Source organism: Salmo salar, chromosome 21 (assembly GCF_965601325.2).
Source record: "Salmo salar chromosome 21, fSalSal1, whole genome shotgun sequence".
NCBI lineage: Eukaryota > Metazoa > Chordata > Actinopteri > Salmoniformes > Salmonidae > Salmo > Salmo salar.
Genome location: NC_138311.1, coordinates 18,175,707 through 18,187,386, shown reverse-complemented (window position 1 = coordinate 18,187,386; position 11,680 = coordinate 18,175,707). Strand labels below are relative to the sequence as shown.

The 11,680-nt window shown below is 46.7% G+C and overlaps 1 protein-coding gene across 1 annotated transcript in view; it reads right to left on the bottom strand.

Annotated features, from left to right (window-relative positions):
• Positions 1–4,614: 4,614 nt before the first annotated feature.
• The window catches only part of gtf2e1 (general transcription factor IIE, polypeptide 1, alpha), a 43,854-nt gene continuing 36,788 nt past the window's right edge, over positions 4,615–11,680 (bottom strand). The window contains 3 exon segments of the mRNA NM_001173567.1: positions 4,615–6,389; positions 9,671–9,915; positions 10,399–10,600. Of these exon segments, the coding sequence (NP_001167038.1) occupies positions 5,920–6,389; positions 9,671–9,915; positions 10,399–10,600 (917 nt within the window). The 3' untranslated portion in view covers positions 4,615–5,919.

The window sequence follows — 11,680 nt, the reverse complement described above, 5'->3', positions numbered from 1 at the left end:
AGACTGACCCTAGCCCCCCGACACATAAACTACTGCAGCATAAATACTGGAGGCTGAGACAGGAGGGATCAGAAGACACTGTGGCCCCATCCGATGATACCCCCGGACAGGGCCAAACAGGCAGGATATAACCCCACCCACTTTGCCAAAGCACAGCCCCCACACCACTAGAGGGATGTCTCCAACCACCAACTTACCGTCCTAAGACAAGGCCGAGTATAGCCCACAACGATCTCCGCCATGAGCCAACCCAGACAGGAAGACCACGTCAGTGACTCAACCCACTCAAGTGACGCACCCCTCCCATGGACGGCATGGAAGAACACCAGTAGGCCAGTGACTCAGCCCCTGTAAAAGGGTTAGAGGCAGAGAATCCCAGTGGAAAGAGGGGAACCGGCAAGGCAGAGACAGCAAGGGCGGTTCGTTGCTCCAGCCTTTCCGTTCACCTTCACACTCCTGGGCCAGACTAGTCATGTGATATTAACAGATTAGGGCCTGATTAATTTATTTAAATTGACTGATTTCCTGATATGTACTGCACCTCAATAAAATCTTTGACATTTTTGCACGTTGCATTTATATTTTTGTTCAGTGCAATTACATTTGCAATTTGCAGGTAATAAAAGTAACACACTTCTGTCAGAGCTCTCTCACATGTAGGAAAGTGAGAGAAAAAAATCATCAAAACAACAGAAATGAAAAGGTGTTAAGTGGTAAGATCATAAAAAGAAAAAAACAGTTCAGTCATGTCTTAAAAGTATGCCGAAAACAGCTCAGGTTGCTTAGTATGAAAGGCAGACTGCACTGGGATGGAAGCGAGTGCGTCCGTGTGAATCGGAGGTGAAAGGCTGTGCAAACGTACGGAATCAAGGGTGACCTTTGATGTTGTCTCGCCAAGGAGCAGCAGCAGTCTTCACAATTGCCTTTTACAGAAAATGATCCCTGGGAGAGACAAAGTGCCTTTGTTACCCCTGAGTTAAGGAGATCCATCTCTAACCTTTATCCACGTCAACCGAAATAGAGATCAATCTCCTCAGCAGTGTGTGTGCGTGCGTGCGTGTCCAGGGGTCTACACCCTGAGAAGGTTAATGGTTTTGAAATGAGGACAGATGTTATGTGTGGAACGTCTTGATTGGAGATAGCTAGCGTGTGCTTGTTGGGACAGGTATAGACCACATCATTGCTTCTGGTACAAAAACAAATATGGGAGGGTCACAATTGATATCGAGCGCCCCCGTCGTCGTAGCAGGTTCTCCTCTCTCTGTACTCGTTTTCCCAAACAGTCTCTCTCTCTCTCTGCTGAGAGGTCTTGAGGAATCGATGGACACAATGGCATGCTGGGGGCGGGGCTATGAAGGTCAAACGTTGAAATCTGACATTTGATTGGCAGTCAGGGATCGTGCCCTGTGGGAAAGTTGAGCTCTGCCGTGAAAGAGAGAGAGACGCTGGCACTGAAAGTAGAGAGAAAGATGCGCGCTGACACTGTTGATAGAGGGATGTAGAAAAGTGAAGGCATATGAAAGAGAGGGAAAGAGTGACATGAAGAGAGGAAGACAGGATAATGGGAGGCAATGATTAAGGGACAAACAAGCAAACAGTATTATTTATAAAAGGTAAACGAATGAGGGATCAGGGGAAAAAGGAAATGGGTGATCCACATCCGTGTTGCTCTCTTCTCCCATTACCTGTGCCTAAGTGAGAGAGGCCCGCTGCATCTGCTGCTAGTTTGGATGGAGATCTGCGAGGAGAAAACGATCTCATTCACACAGCCCCGTTCTCATTATGACCAACATCTGCCATGAGATAGATGAGCTCTCAGAGAAGGAGAGAAGGAGATGAGAAATTAGTGGGGAAAAGAGTGGATAGAGGAGTGCAGCTGCTCTCGCTCAAACCTCCCTCAAACCTCTATCTGCTTTCTCTCACCGCAAATCCTCTGTCAATCAGAGAAAAGGAAGAGAGAGGGAGGGAGGAAGAGGACGATAGATTGAGAAGGCAACAGGAGATGAGTGGAAAAGGTAGCAGGAGATCGGAATGGAAAATATGCACAGAAGTCAATTTAAGATTAAAACACGGTGATCTGATTTCAAAAATGGAATTGCTATACAGCCTGTACTCATTTCAAATGTCAGTGCTTTGCATTTCAAATACTCAATGTATTTAGTCACTGTCGAATGAGCTCGCATCTGACTGAATGTCAGACTAGATTCAGTAAAGAAACGCTAAGGTTCATTCACTCGCCTCAATAAACGCGGTACGCTACCTGCTATGCTTCCCTGCACTGTCACACAATGCATCAAAGCCAACAATAAAACTTCCTCAGAACATTCAGAGAACTTCATCATTGACTATTTCAATATGTATTGCGAGACTTCTGTTGCCATATAGCCTAACATGCATAAGCATTTCATAGCGTATGAACTTTGGCTGTTTCGTGACAGTGCAACGCACACAAACTAACCGCTATTGCATCTTGGCTCAGTACTTCAGAATTGATTAATTCACTGTCCACTAATTGACTGGAAAGCCGATCTGCGGTGCAACCAATCTCCAGTGTCCCATGGGGTTGAGACACTGCTAGGTTTTACCAGACTACAGTACTTACCAGGCTGACGAGACATAAGATGGAGGGCAAGGAGGCAGACAGACAGACAGTTAGGTACGCAGAGACAGACAGGCACAGACAGGGTTGAACATTAATCTTCTTCTAGACCAGATTATCAGATGAAAGGACGACAGAACCTTCAATCAATCACTATGTAATCTGCAGGTTAGCGTTATTCGTCATGAATCTTGTTCTGGAGGCAGCTCTACAGAGAGGTCACTAGCTGGCACAGCCACAAATTCATAAAATGTTAAACCTAACCCTAACCACACTGCTAACCCTAACCTTAAATCAAGGCCAAAAAGCTATTTTATTTTGTATTTTTACAATATAGCCCTAAAGGGAAATCATTCAGCTCTGCCTCCAGGACAAGACTCACGACTATAAACGTCAACCTGCATGTAATCTCCCCCGGCATCCATCCTGAGCATCAATCATTACGAACTACACCAGAGACACTCTACACCCCCACCATAACCCCATGAGCTTCCTCCCCAGTCAGCCAGGGGTGCCAACCTTAATCCCTTACCTGTTCAATAATTCCCTCTCTACTGCACCAACAGGGACCCCCAGCTCCAGACCCAGCCCCCACAATACACTGGGATGTGGCAGATCTGAGAAGAGACCCTGTAAAGGGGCTGGTTTGCCCCTCACCCCACCCCACCCGCTCCATGACAGATCAATGGTCTGTGTGTGGCTATGCCGTTGGTTTTAATTGAGACTTCCAAAGGGCTGCATGGAGGCCAGGTGAGTTTAATGAGCTAGGGGTCGTGTTTCATCCTGACCTTTGAGGCTGTGCTTTGCAGGTGGCCATCCTCTCATCTCCCTCTTTACCCAGAGGCCTCTACTGTAGGTTTATGTAAAAAGTCAACAGTGTGGTATGGCACGGTTGCGCAAAAATACATTCATCCTTACTCTGCTCTTCTGAATGTCCGAGAAGGTTGGATACATACATTCCTGTAGGTAAGGTTGGATACATACATTCCTGTAGGTAAGGTTGATCTTAAAGAGTTCCAAGGACAAATAGATGAACAGGTTGTTGTTTCTAGTTGTCACTAGTTTGCGTTGCCTTATGTAAGGAAGCATGTTGTTTTACCAAAAAAAAACACACACACACACACACACACACACACACACACGCAGTTTATTTTCTGTTGTATTTGTGCTGTTGCCAGTGTCTTCGGTCTGTGTTGTCCGTTTTGTCTTACATTGGTTGGTTTATTTGTTTTTATCCCTGTCCCCACAGGCTTTTTAAGAATTAGTTGTTAATTGACTAGCCTGGTTAAATAAAGGCTAAATAAATAAATATTTTGTGGCTGAGTGGAACATCTTGTTTGTGGTGTCAGACAGAGTTGCTTAGACTTGCTGGAGTGTTGATCTAGGATCAGGTTCCCCCCCTCTTCGTCATTATGACCTAAAATCACAACTGATCCTAGATCAGTGCTCCTACTCTTGACGAATACAGGCCCAGAGCTAGTGGGTACAGTTTATCCAGGCGAGACATTTCTCTAAAGCATTTCAGGAGTTAGCATGAGCAATTAGCAGCGTGACTAAGAGAATGTGCCTTTTAAATAGCTTCCTCTCCTGGCCGGCTTCAGGACCACAGATCTGACAGGACAGGTTAAAGCTGCTATACGATGGAAGCCCCTGAGAAGCTCCGCTTCTTTTTCGACTCATTTAATTGGCCTGAAGATGCAAGGGAAGTGTGTGTGTGTGTGCGCACGTCCGTCTCTTCGCTAGTCCTCGGGGATAGCACTTCACCTTGTCTAAACTCCACTGTCGACATTTGAACTAATGCGAACTGGCAGCTTCTCCCTAAGCCATTTGGCCAGGTTCGACAGCCCCATAAGCAAGCTCACTTTTTAAAGCTGAAGATAAACTACTCTCTGTTGAGGTAGCAGCAATGTCTCTACGAGGAGAAATAAGAAGACAACCAAACCTGTAATGGAATGTATCCAAGCGAGATCAAAAATGGACCAATAATGACAAAGAAATACTTCACTGAAATCCTCAAAAGTATAATCTGCTTTAATGCTGTACCTTTACAAATCAATGAACTTAAAACGTTAGGCAAGTGGCTCTTCATTGACAGGCTCAACTAAAGATGTGGCGGAGCCTAGTGGTGGGGAGGTGGTACAACTCAAAAGGGCAAAGGTCAAAACCATAGTAGAGAAAAGCAAAGAGAAATTTAACATAGTAAACAGTCCATGTTCATGTTTAGCCAAAAAAGGAAAATTAGACACTCTTGGCCCCATTGCCAGTATACAATACAATAAGGACACCCTCTCTTAAAAAAAAACATTGAATTACCATTATTTTCTTCTCAATCTCTTTACACAGTATATGGTAGTTCTTCCCTAACAGGTAAATACTGCTCTGTAAAAAAAAAAAAAAAACAGTGAAAAATTCATCAGAAGCAGAAAGTTGAAGGTTGGAGTGGTACTGTGTCTCACACAGCGACAGAGACACCGTCATATACGGTCACATTTCGGAGGGAAAAAGCCACATGCTCTGCAAATGTCATCCCCACGCCACCGCTAAAGGCCTCGCTATGGGGGGTGCCTCCGCGTTTGAGCAGGTCACCCCATCCCGGGGGTTACCGCGGTAACATCAAAGCCAGTATTATTCGCTCCAGAGTTGTCTCTTTCCCTGTGGAGGGAGCCCCCCCCCCGCAAAAAAGCCTCTCAATCAGATGGAAAAAAAAGAGGGAGCTTGTGTGTGTGTGTGTGTGTAGACGGTAAAACGAGAGAGGGGCGAGGAGAGGAGAAATGAATAATAAACAGCTCACCCTGAGAACAGTAAAGAATTCACAGAGTGTGGAGACAGAGAGCCATAAGGTTGGAGCACTGGGAGAGAAAAAGGAGCGGCGTGGTCTACTGTGGTCTAACCAACTGGTTGGCAACTGTGTGTGCGTGAGTGCGTGTGACTTGTTTTTCTGGACAGGTTCCCAGATCTACAACTTCTGTTCCTGTTTAGTAATGGGTACAGGAGGTAGAGACAGGATGAGAGGGGAGGCAGTGTGTGTGTCTTCACTAGGCATCATGCTGTGGTTACAGAGCGACACTAGAGCAGTGTGCTGTAACATTCAGCTACTGTAATACTGAGGAAACACTGACTGGTGGAGCTGAGTCTGAGTGACTTGCCAGACTAACACACCGCTAATACACCTGTCATGGCAATAGTCTGGTCTCTAGAACAGAATTGGAACTAGAGTGACATCTTGAAGACGAGAGGGTGAAGGAGACACGACAGAGAGAGCGAAAGAGAGAGAGAGAGAGAGAGAGAGGCTGTGTACGTGAGTGTCTGTGTGTTTTCAGTCAGAAGTACATCTCCTGGAAGATGTTCTGTCCCATCTCGATGTAGGCCTCTTTCTCCTGAGAGCTCATCTTCTCCACTAGCTCTGGCCTCTGGCTCACCTCCCGATAGGAGAACGACCGCCCCCCCACCATCACCATGGACTCATCGTCCCCCACCTCCTCAAACTCGTCATCATCCTCCTCCTCCTCCATCTCCATGCCCGTCGGCCGCCGCTGGGCCGCAGCCACAGGCGGCGGAGCCGTGGGAGAGTCCTCGTCTGATTCGCTGGTGTCGCTCTCCGAGTCGCTGCCCCTGGCTGCTGATGAGGAGGTGAGTGCCCTGGCTGCCGCTACGGCTCCGCCTCCTGCCGGCCCGGCCCCGCTCCTCTTCTCGTGGATGAGCAGGGCGCGCATCACTTCCTCGTTCTCGTCCGATTGGCCACCTCCGAGCCCGGCCACGCCCACCTGGGCTCCTCCCGCGTCGTCTCCGGCTGCAGAGAGAACATCACAAGTCAATCAGAAACAGCTAATAATAAATCATTAGGAAAAACAACAGTACACACGGCTATGCAAATACACGTAAACTAAAAGGCTAGATGTGCAAATTCATCACAGAGATTAAATGTCTTCTTTTAAAGTCCCATGGTCTCTGAGGTCATTACAAAGACAAACACCTCCAATAAAGGACTGAAAGGTCATGAATCAGACAGGGTTTTATTAAAGGGATAAGTGCAAGATTTTATCTGTTTACTTCCCCAGAGTCAGATGAACTGATTAATACCATTTGAATGTCTCTGCATCCAGTATGGAGGAAGTTACGAGGTAGATTCGCGAGCCAATGAAAACGGTATCCATGAGATCTGACTCTGGGTAAGTAGATAAAGGGCTTCAGTGCCAAAATCCTGCACTATGCCTTTAACGAGCAGTCTAACCTCAGCCACACACACACAAACACACACACACACACACACACACACACACACACACACACACACACACACACACACACACACACACACACACACACACACCAGGGCTTAGCCTTTAGTGGGAGATGGTAATAAATGTAGAACCTAATGTCTTAAGGCCTTAACTGAGGATACGGAGCGACTTCAGTGCCAACAGAAATTGTATTCAAATTTCATAATTTTGAATTTGTATTAGGATATAGAAATTGTACCGTTGAATTCATAAATCAAAGTTGTATTTCATGATTTAATTGAATATCCAAGTTCAATATGTATATATTCGGTTTCAATATAGGGATAATTTATTTATTTCACCTTTATTTAACCAGGTAGGCAAGTTGAGAACAAGTTCTCATTTACAACTGTGACCTGGCCAAGATAAAGCAAAGCAGTTCGACACATACAACAAGAGTTACACATGGAGTAAAACAAACCTACATTCAATAATACAGTAGAAAAATAAGTGTATATACAATGTGAGCAAATGAGGTGAGGAGGATAAGTTCAGGAAGTTCACGTAAAAGGACGACACGCTGCTTGCTTAACGAGTACCACTTCCCCCTGATTCAGCTCATCCCGAGACTCGAACCTTTGCCTCACAAACACACTTGACCGCTCAACTGAAGCATTCCAGCCCACTGCGCTATTGAAAAAAAAGGCCTTTTTCAAATTGCGCAAGGAGCAACGCTTCACGCTGATGAGTGAGTTTCAAAAGAGCTTCATCTGCTTCATTCACCCCCTTAAAAATCCCTCCACGGTGGCCCCAGCAGTTGAACCGTAGATCCAAGTCCAGTGGCACCACTTTAAAAGAAGTCACGCTGCCTGCTTAGCGAGTTACGCTTCCCCTGATTCAGCTCATATGGAGACTCGAACTCGGGTCTTAACACGAACCCAACGTGCTATTTAAAAAAAATAAAAAAGCCTTCTACAATTGCGCAAGAGGCTACACTTCAGGCTGAGTGACTGAGTGTTACATTTCCCCATCTGCTGCAACAACACAAGTCTTCGAAGATCCAGCAAAGTTTCTCGCGTGGTTTGGTGATCCATGCTTATGTGATGAGAACCTTGCCTGAGGCCTGTTTAGACATTTTTTTTAAGCAGGGGTGGACTGGTTATCTGGCATTTCGAGCTAATGCCAGATGGGCTCGTCCATTTTTAACTTTGGTTTTCTTGTTCAAAATGATCATTCTCTGGCTAGTAATGGGGGCCTCAAGGAAAAGAATGGGCCAGTGTGGGGGCCTCAGGGGAACGGGGCCGGTGTGTTAGAAAATCCAGGGCCGATTTTCGGTCCTAGTCCGCTCCTGGTTTCAAGTCTCCGGTAAGGGCAGTCATTATAAGGTCAACTTGACTGACTGGGTTAAGACTGTGTTAGCCTGTTGAGCTAAAGCCCAGGCATCGGTCCCGTGTCTAGGACGGGTCTCTTCAAGGAGGACGACAAAGGGGAATGAAGTGTAACACAGGTGGTTCGGTGACCAGGCTCGTTTGAGAGTAACTTGCCTGAGACCTGAAAAGCGGCATTGTCTGGTGCGCAAGAGACCTGGGTTAGAGCCCCATCAGTTAAACAAACATCTTCAGCCAAGGTTGTGCATCCCATAGCCTCCTCGCACCTGGTCCTGACCCCGCGAGCTTACATGCAAGCGGGGATCACTACAAGCGGGAATCAGTCAGTCAGGACATTACAAGACTACTCATCACATGGATGGATCACCAATCCACCTCTGTTGCACGTTCATTAAATGGGGTGCACAGAGCTTTCTGTTTGCCACAGAAAGTGTTGTTGTTGTGCAGTAGGTTTGATTTCGAACCCAGTCAGTTATATTGGTGCAGTGATCTCTGAGTCTGAGGTCAAAGGGGGAGTGAAATGTAAACCGAGGTGGTTCGATGAAGCTTTCTGGAGACTTGCGTCAGCTTCCTGAACTCATCCCTGTGGGCTTTCTCCAAGTGGGCTAACACAGTATCGTGACATGCAGGAGACCCGGTTCGAACCCAGTCAGTCACAAGCGCAAGATGAAACAGGAAGTGGAAAGACTATCCTTAGAAGGGCTCTGACATGGCTATTTAACTATATTCTATTGGGGGTTGTCTTGCGGTTTAAGTGACACTCCCTTCTAACGCGGCCTGTGATCATCATAGAGTGGAACAGAAGGCACATCCGTGCTCTAGAGAGTCTTAGCATTCATAATAGCTCATAGCCAAATTGGTTCAAATGCTAGAGCCAAATTCATGGGGAAGAAAATAAATTCAACATGCCACATTGGATTCAGAAACTGTTCTCCTCTATCTTTCCTCTCTGGCAAAGTACCAGGATGTTGTCTCTGATTCAGAGAACTGAATTAGAAATCTGAATCCATTGGGGAAGTTGAATACAAAACTTTGATCAACTTGAAATTATAGGTTCGTAAACTTGATAGACAATGAATGCAATATCTACCATATTGAAACTGAATATATACACATATTGAATATTACATTTTAAAACTGAATGCGATATTCATTCAATTTCAAATCATGAAATACAAGTTTGATTTATGAATTCAATGATTACATTTGTGCATTACAAATTCATAAATATTAAATTCAATACCCTAATACAAATTAAAATACTGTTGGCACTGAAATCGCTTCATAAAATGATTTGGAGAACAAGTACACAGAGGAAAGCCTGGACAGACAAAGAGACAGACAGACAAAGAGACAGACAAAGAGAGAGAGAGAGAGACACAGACAGACAGAGGGAGAAGGAGAAGGAGAGAGAGAGAAACAGCAGAGTCCGTACTGCGCTGCAGCAGCACTTAGTAACTCACAGTTCTTGAGTGGGTCTGGCTCGCTGTACGTTCCTCCGTGCACAGTGCTCTCTGTCAGCCACACGGGTCTCTCCCTAGGTGCTTTCCCCTCGCTGGCCTGCTTGCGCTGCTGCTCCTCCTGCTCCCCCATGCTGATCTCCACGTTCTGGGTGTACAGGTCGGCGTAGGACGAGCCCTTGGTGGACCAGGCCTCGCGGTGGGGACCGCCAGCTGCTGCACCCGCCGCCGCCGCCGCACGGTCCCGACTACAGGGCGGGACAGAGAGGAGAGCGCGTCAAGTTAGAACTGTTGCCCGGGACAGTAGTTCACAGTGTGATCTGTTAATGAGAAGCCCGAGAGCAGTAAACTACATTGCATTCCACTAATAACAGACACAAGGACTTCATCTGTGAATAAGTCACAGATTGCAGGTTAAGCAGAGCTGTTACAGGTCAGTTTACAGGAGAGCCATATATTTAGGAAGTTGGGCCAACTTTTTGCATTTTAAATATCGTTCTAATTCTAGACATTGTCACATAGCATTCTTTAAATACCCCCCATGTAATGTTAATGTGGTGCTAACATGGCTGCCATAGAATGTTGTAGTGTCATGTAAAATGCATCATAAGGCAGAAACCTCAATGTCCTAACTAAATATAACGCTCTGGTGTACAGGACTAGCCGAGCGGTGACAGGAACACGTTCACAGCGGGACTCAGAGAAACGGGGTGAAAAGGGGTGGGGACGACCTCTGTTTGAGGGCGGGGATCTCGGCAGGTTCGGGCTCCAGCAGGTCGTTTGATAGGTGGACGTCCTCGGTCTCACGCAGCAGCACGTATATGGGCTCGATCTGTTCGTTGAAACGGGCCACCAGGGTCCTGGCATCCTTCTTGGGCACCGCAGACTCGTCCTCCTCTACCTCCGTCTGACAGAACGTACAGCGAAACGTCCCTGAGAGAGAGATAGGGAGGAGAGAGAGAGATAGGGAGGAGAGAGAGAGATAGGGAGGAGAGAGAGAGAGAGATAGGGAGGAGAGAGAGTGATAGATAGGAGGGGAGAGAGAGAGAGAGCGAGAGGGAGAGAGAGGGAGAGAGCGAGAGGGGAGAGAGAGAGGGGAGAGAGAGAGGGAGAGAGAGAGAGAGGGAGAGCGAGAGAGAGAGGGAGAGCGAGAGAGAGAGGGGAGAGAGAGAGCAGCATGAGTTCCAGGTCTCCAGGGCTGGTGCTGGTGCAGTTTAAGGCTTGCATGAACATGGTTGATGAATAATGCATGGCGGCGGTGGTGGTGTAGCTCCAGAGGACAGATAAAACTTGAAAATGTGCATTTCTCTTGCTCTCGCCCTCCCTCTTTCTCACCCCCGCTGGCTAGCTGATTACACCCCCCCCCCCCCCCCCCCACCCCCACCCCACGGAAAAAATGAACTAAGGCAACCTACGGTAGGTTAGTAGGTATCGAACGCCGTTTTGGTGAGTACTCGTCTCGTTATCTGACGCGTCAAATAAGAGTAATTGACCAATCTGGACTTGAATAGCACTGCACTTCACTTAATAATTGAACATGTACAAAAAAAAAATGTACGAAGTGATTACACTACCACTCGTAATTCATATGTCACAGAGATTTCACTGGTATATTTGCGATTATAAACTGGGTGGTTCGAGCACTGAATGCTGATTGGCTGACAGCCGTGGTATATCAGAACGTATACCACATGCAATTGGTAACCAGATTATAATAGCAATAAGGCACCTTGGGGGTTTGTGGTATATGGCTAATATACCACGGCTAAGGGCTGTGTCCAGGCAGTCTGTGATGTGTCGTGCATAAGAACAGCCTTTAGCTGTGGTATATTGGCCATATACCACACCTCCTAAGGCCTTATTGCTTAAGTATGACGCTGGTAAAGTTGGTTGGGTTAGACGGTTCAGACCACAGGCAGGAGCAATGCAGTGACGGAGCAGATAGACCAGAAAAAAAGCACACGGATTTAGAGGTGTCTGTCTGTCTGACGTTCCTCTATAGTTCCTCAACCC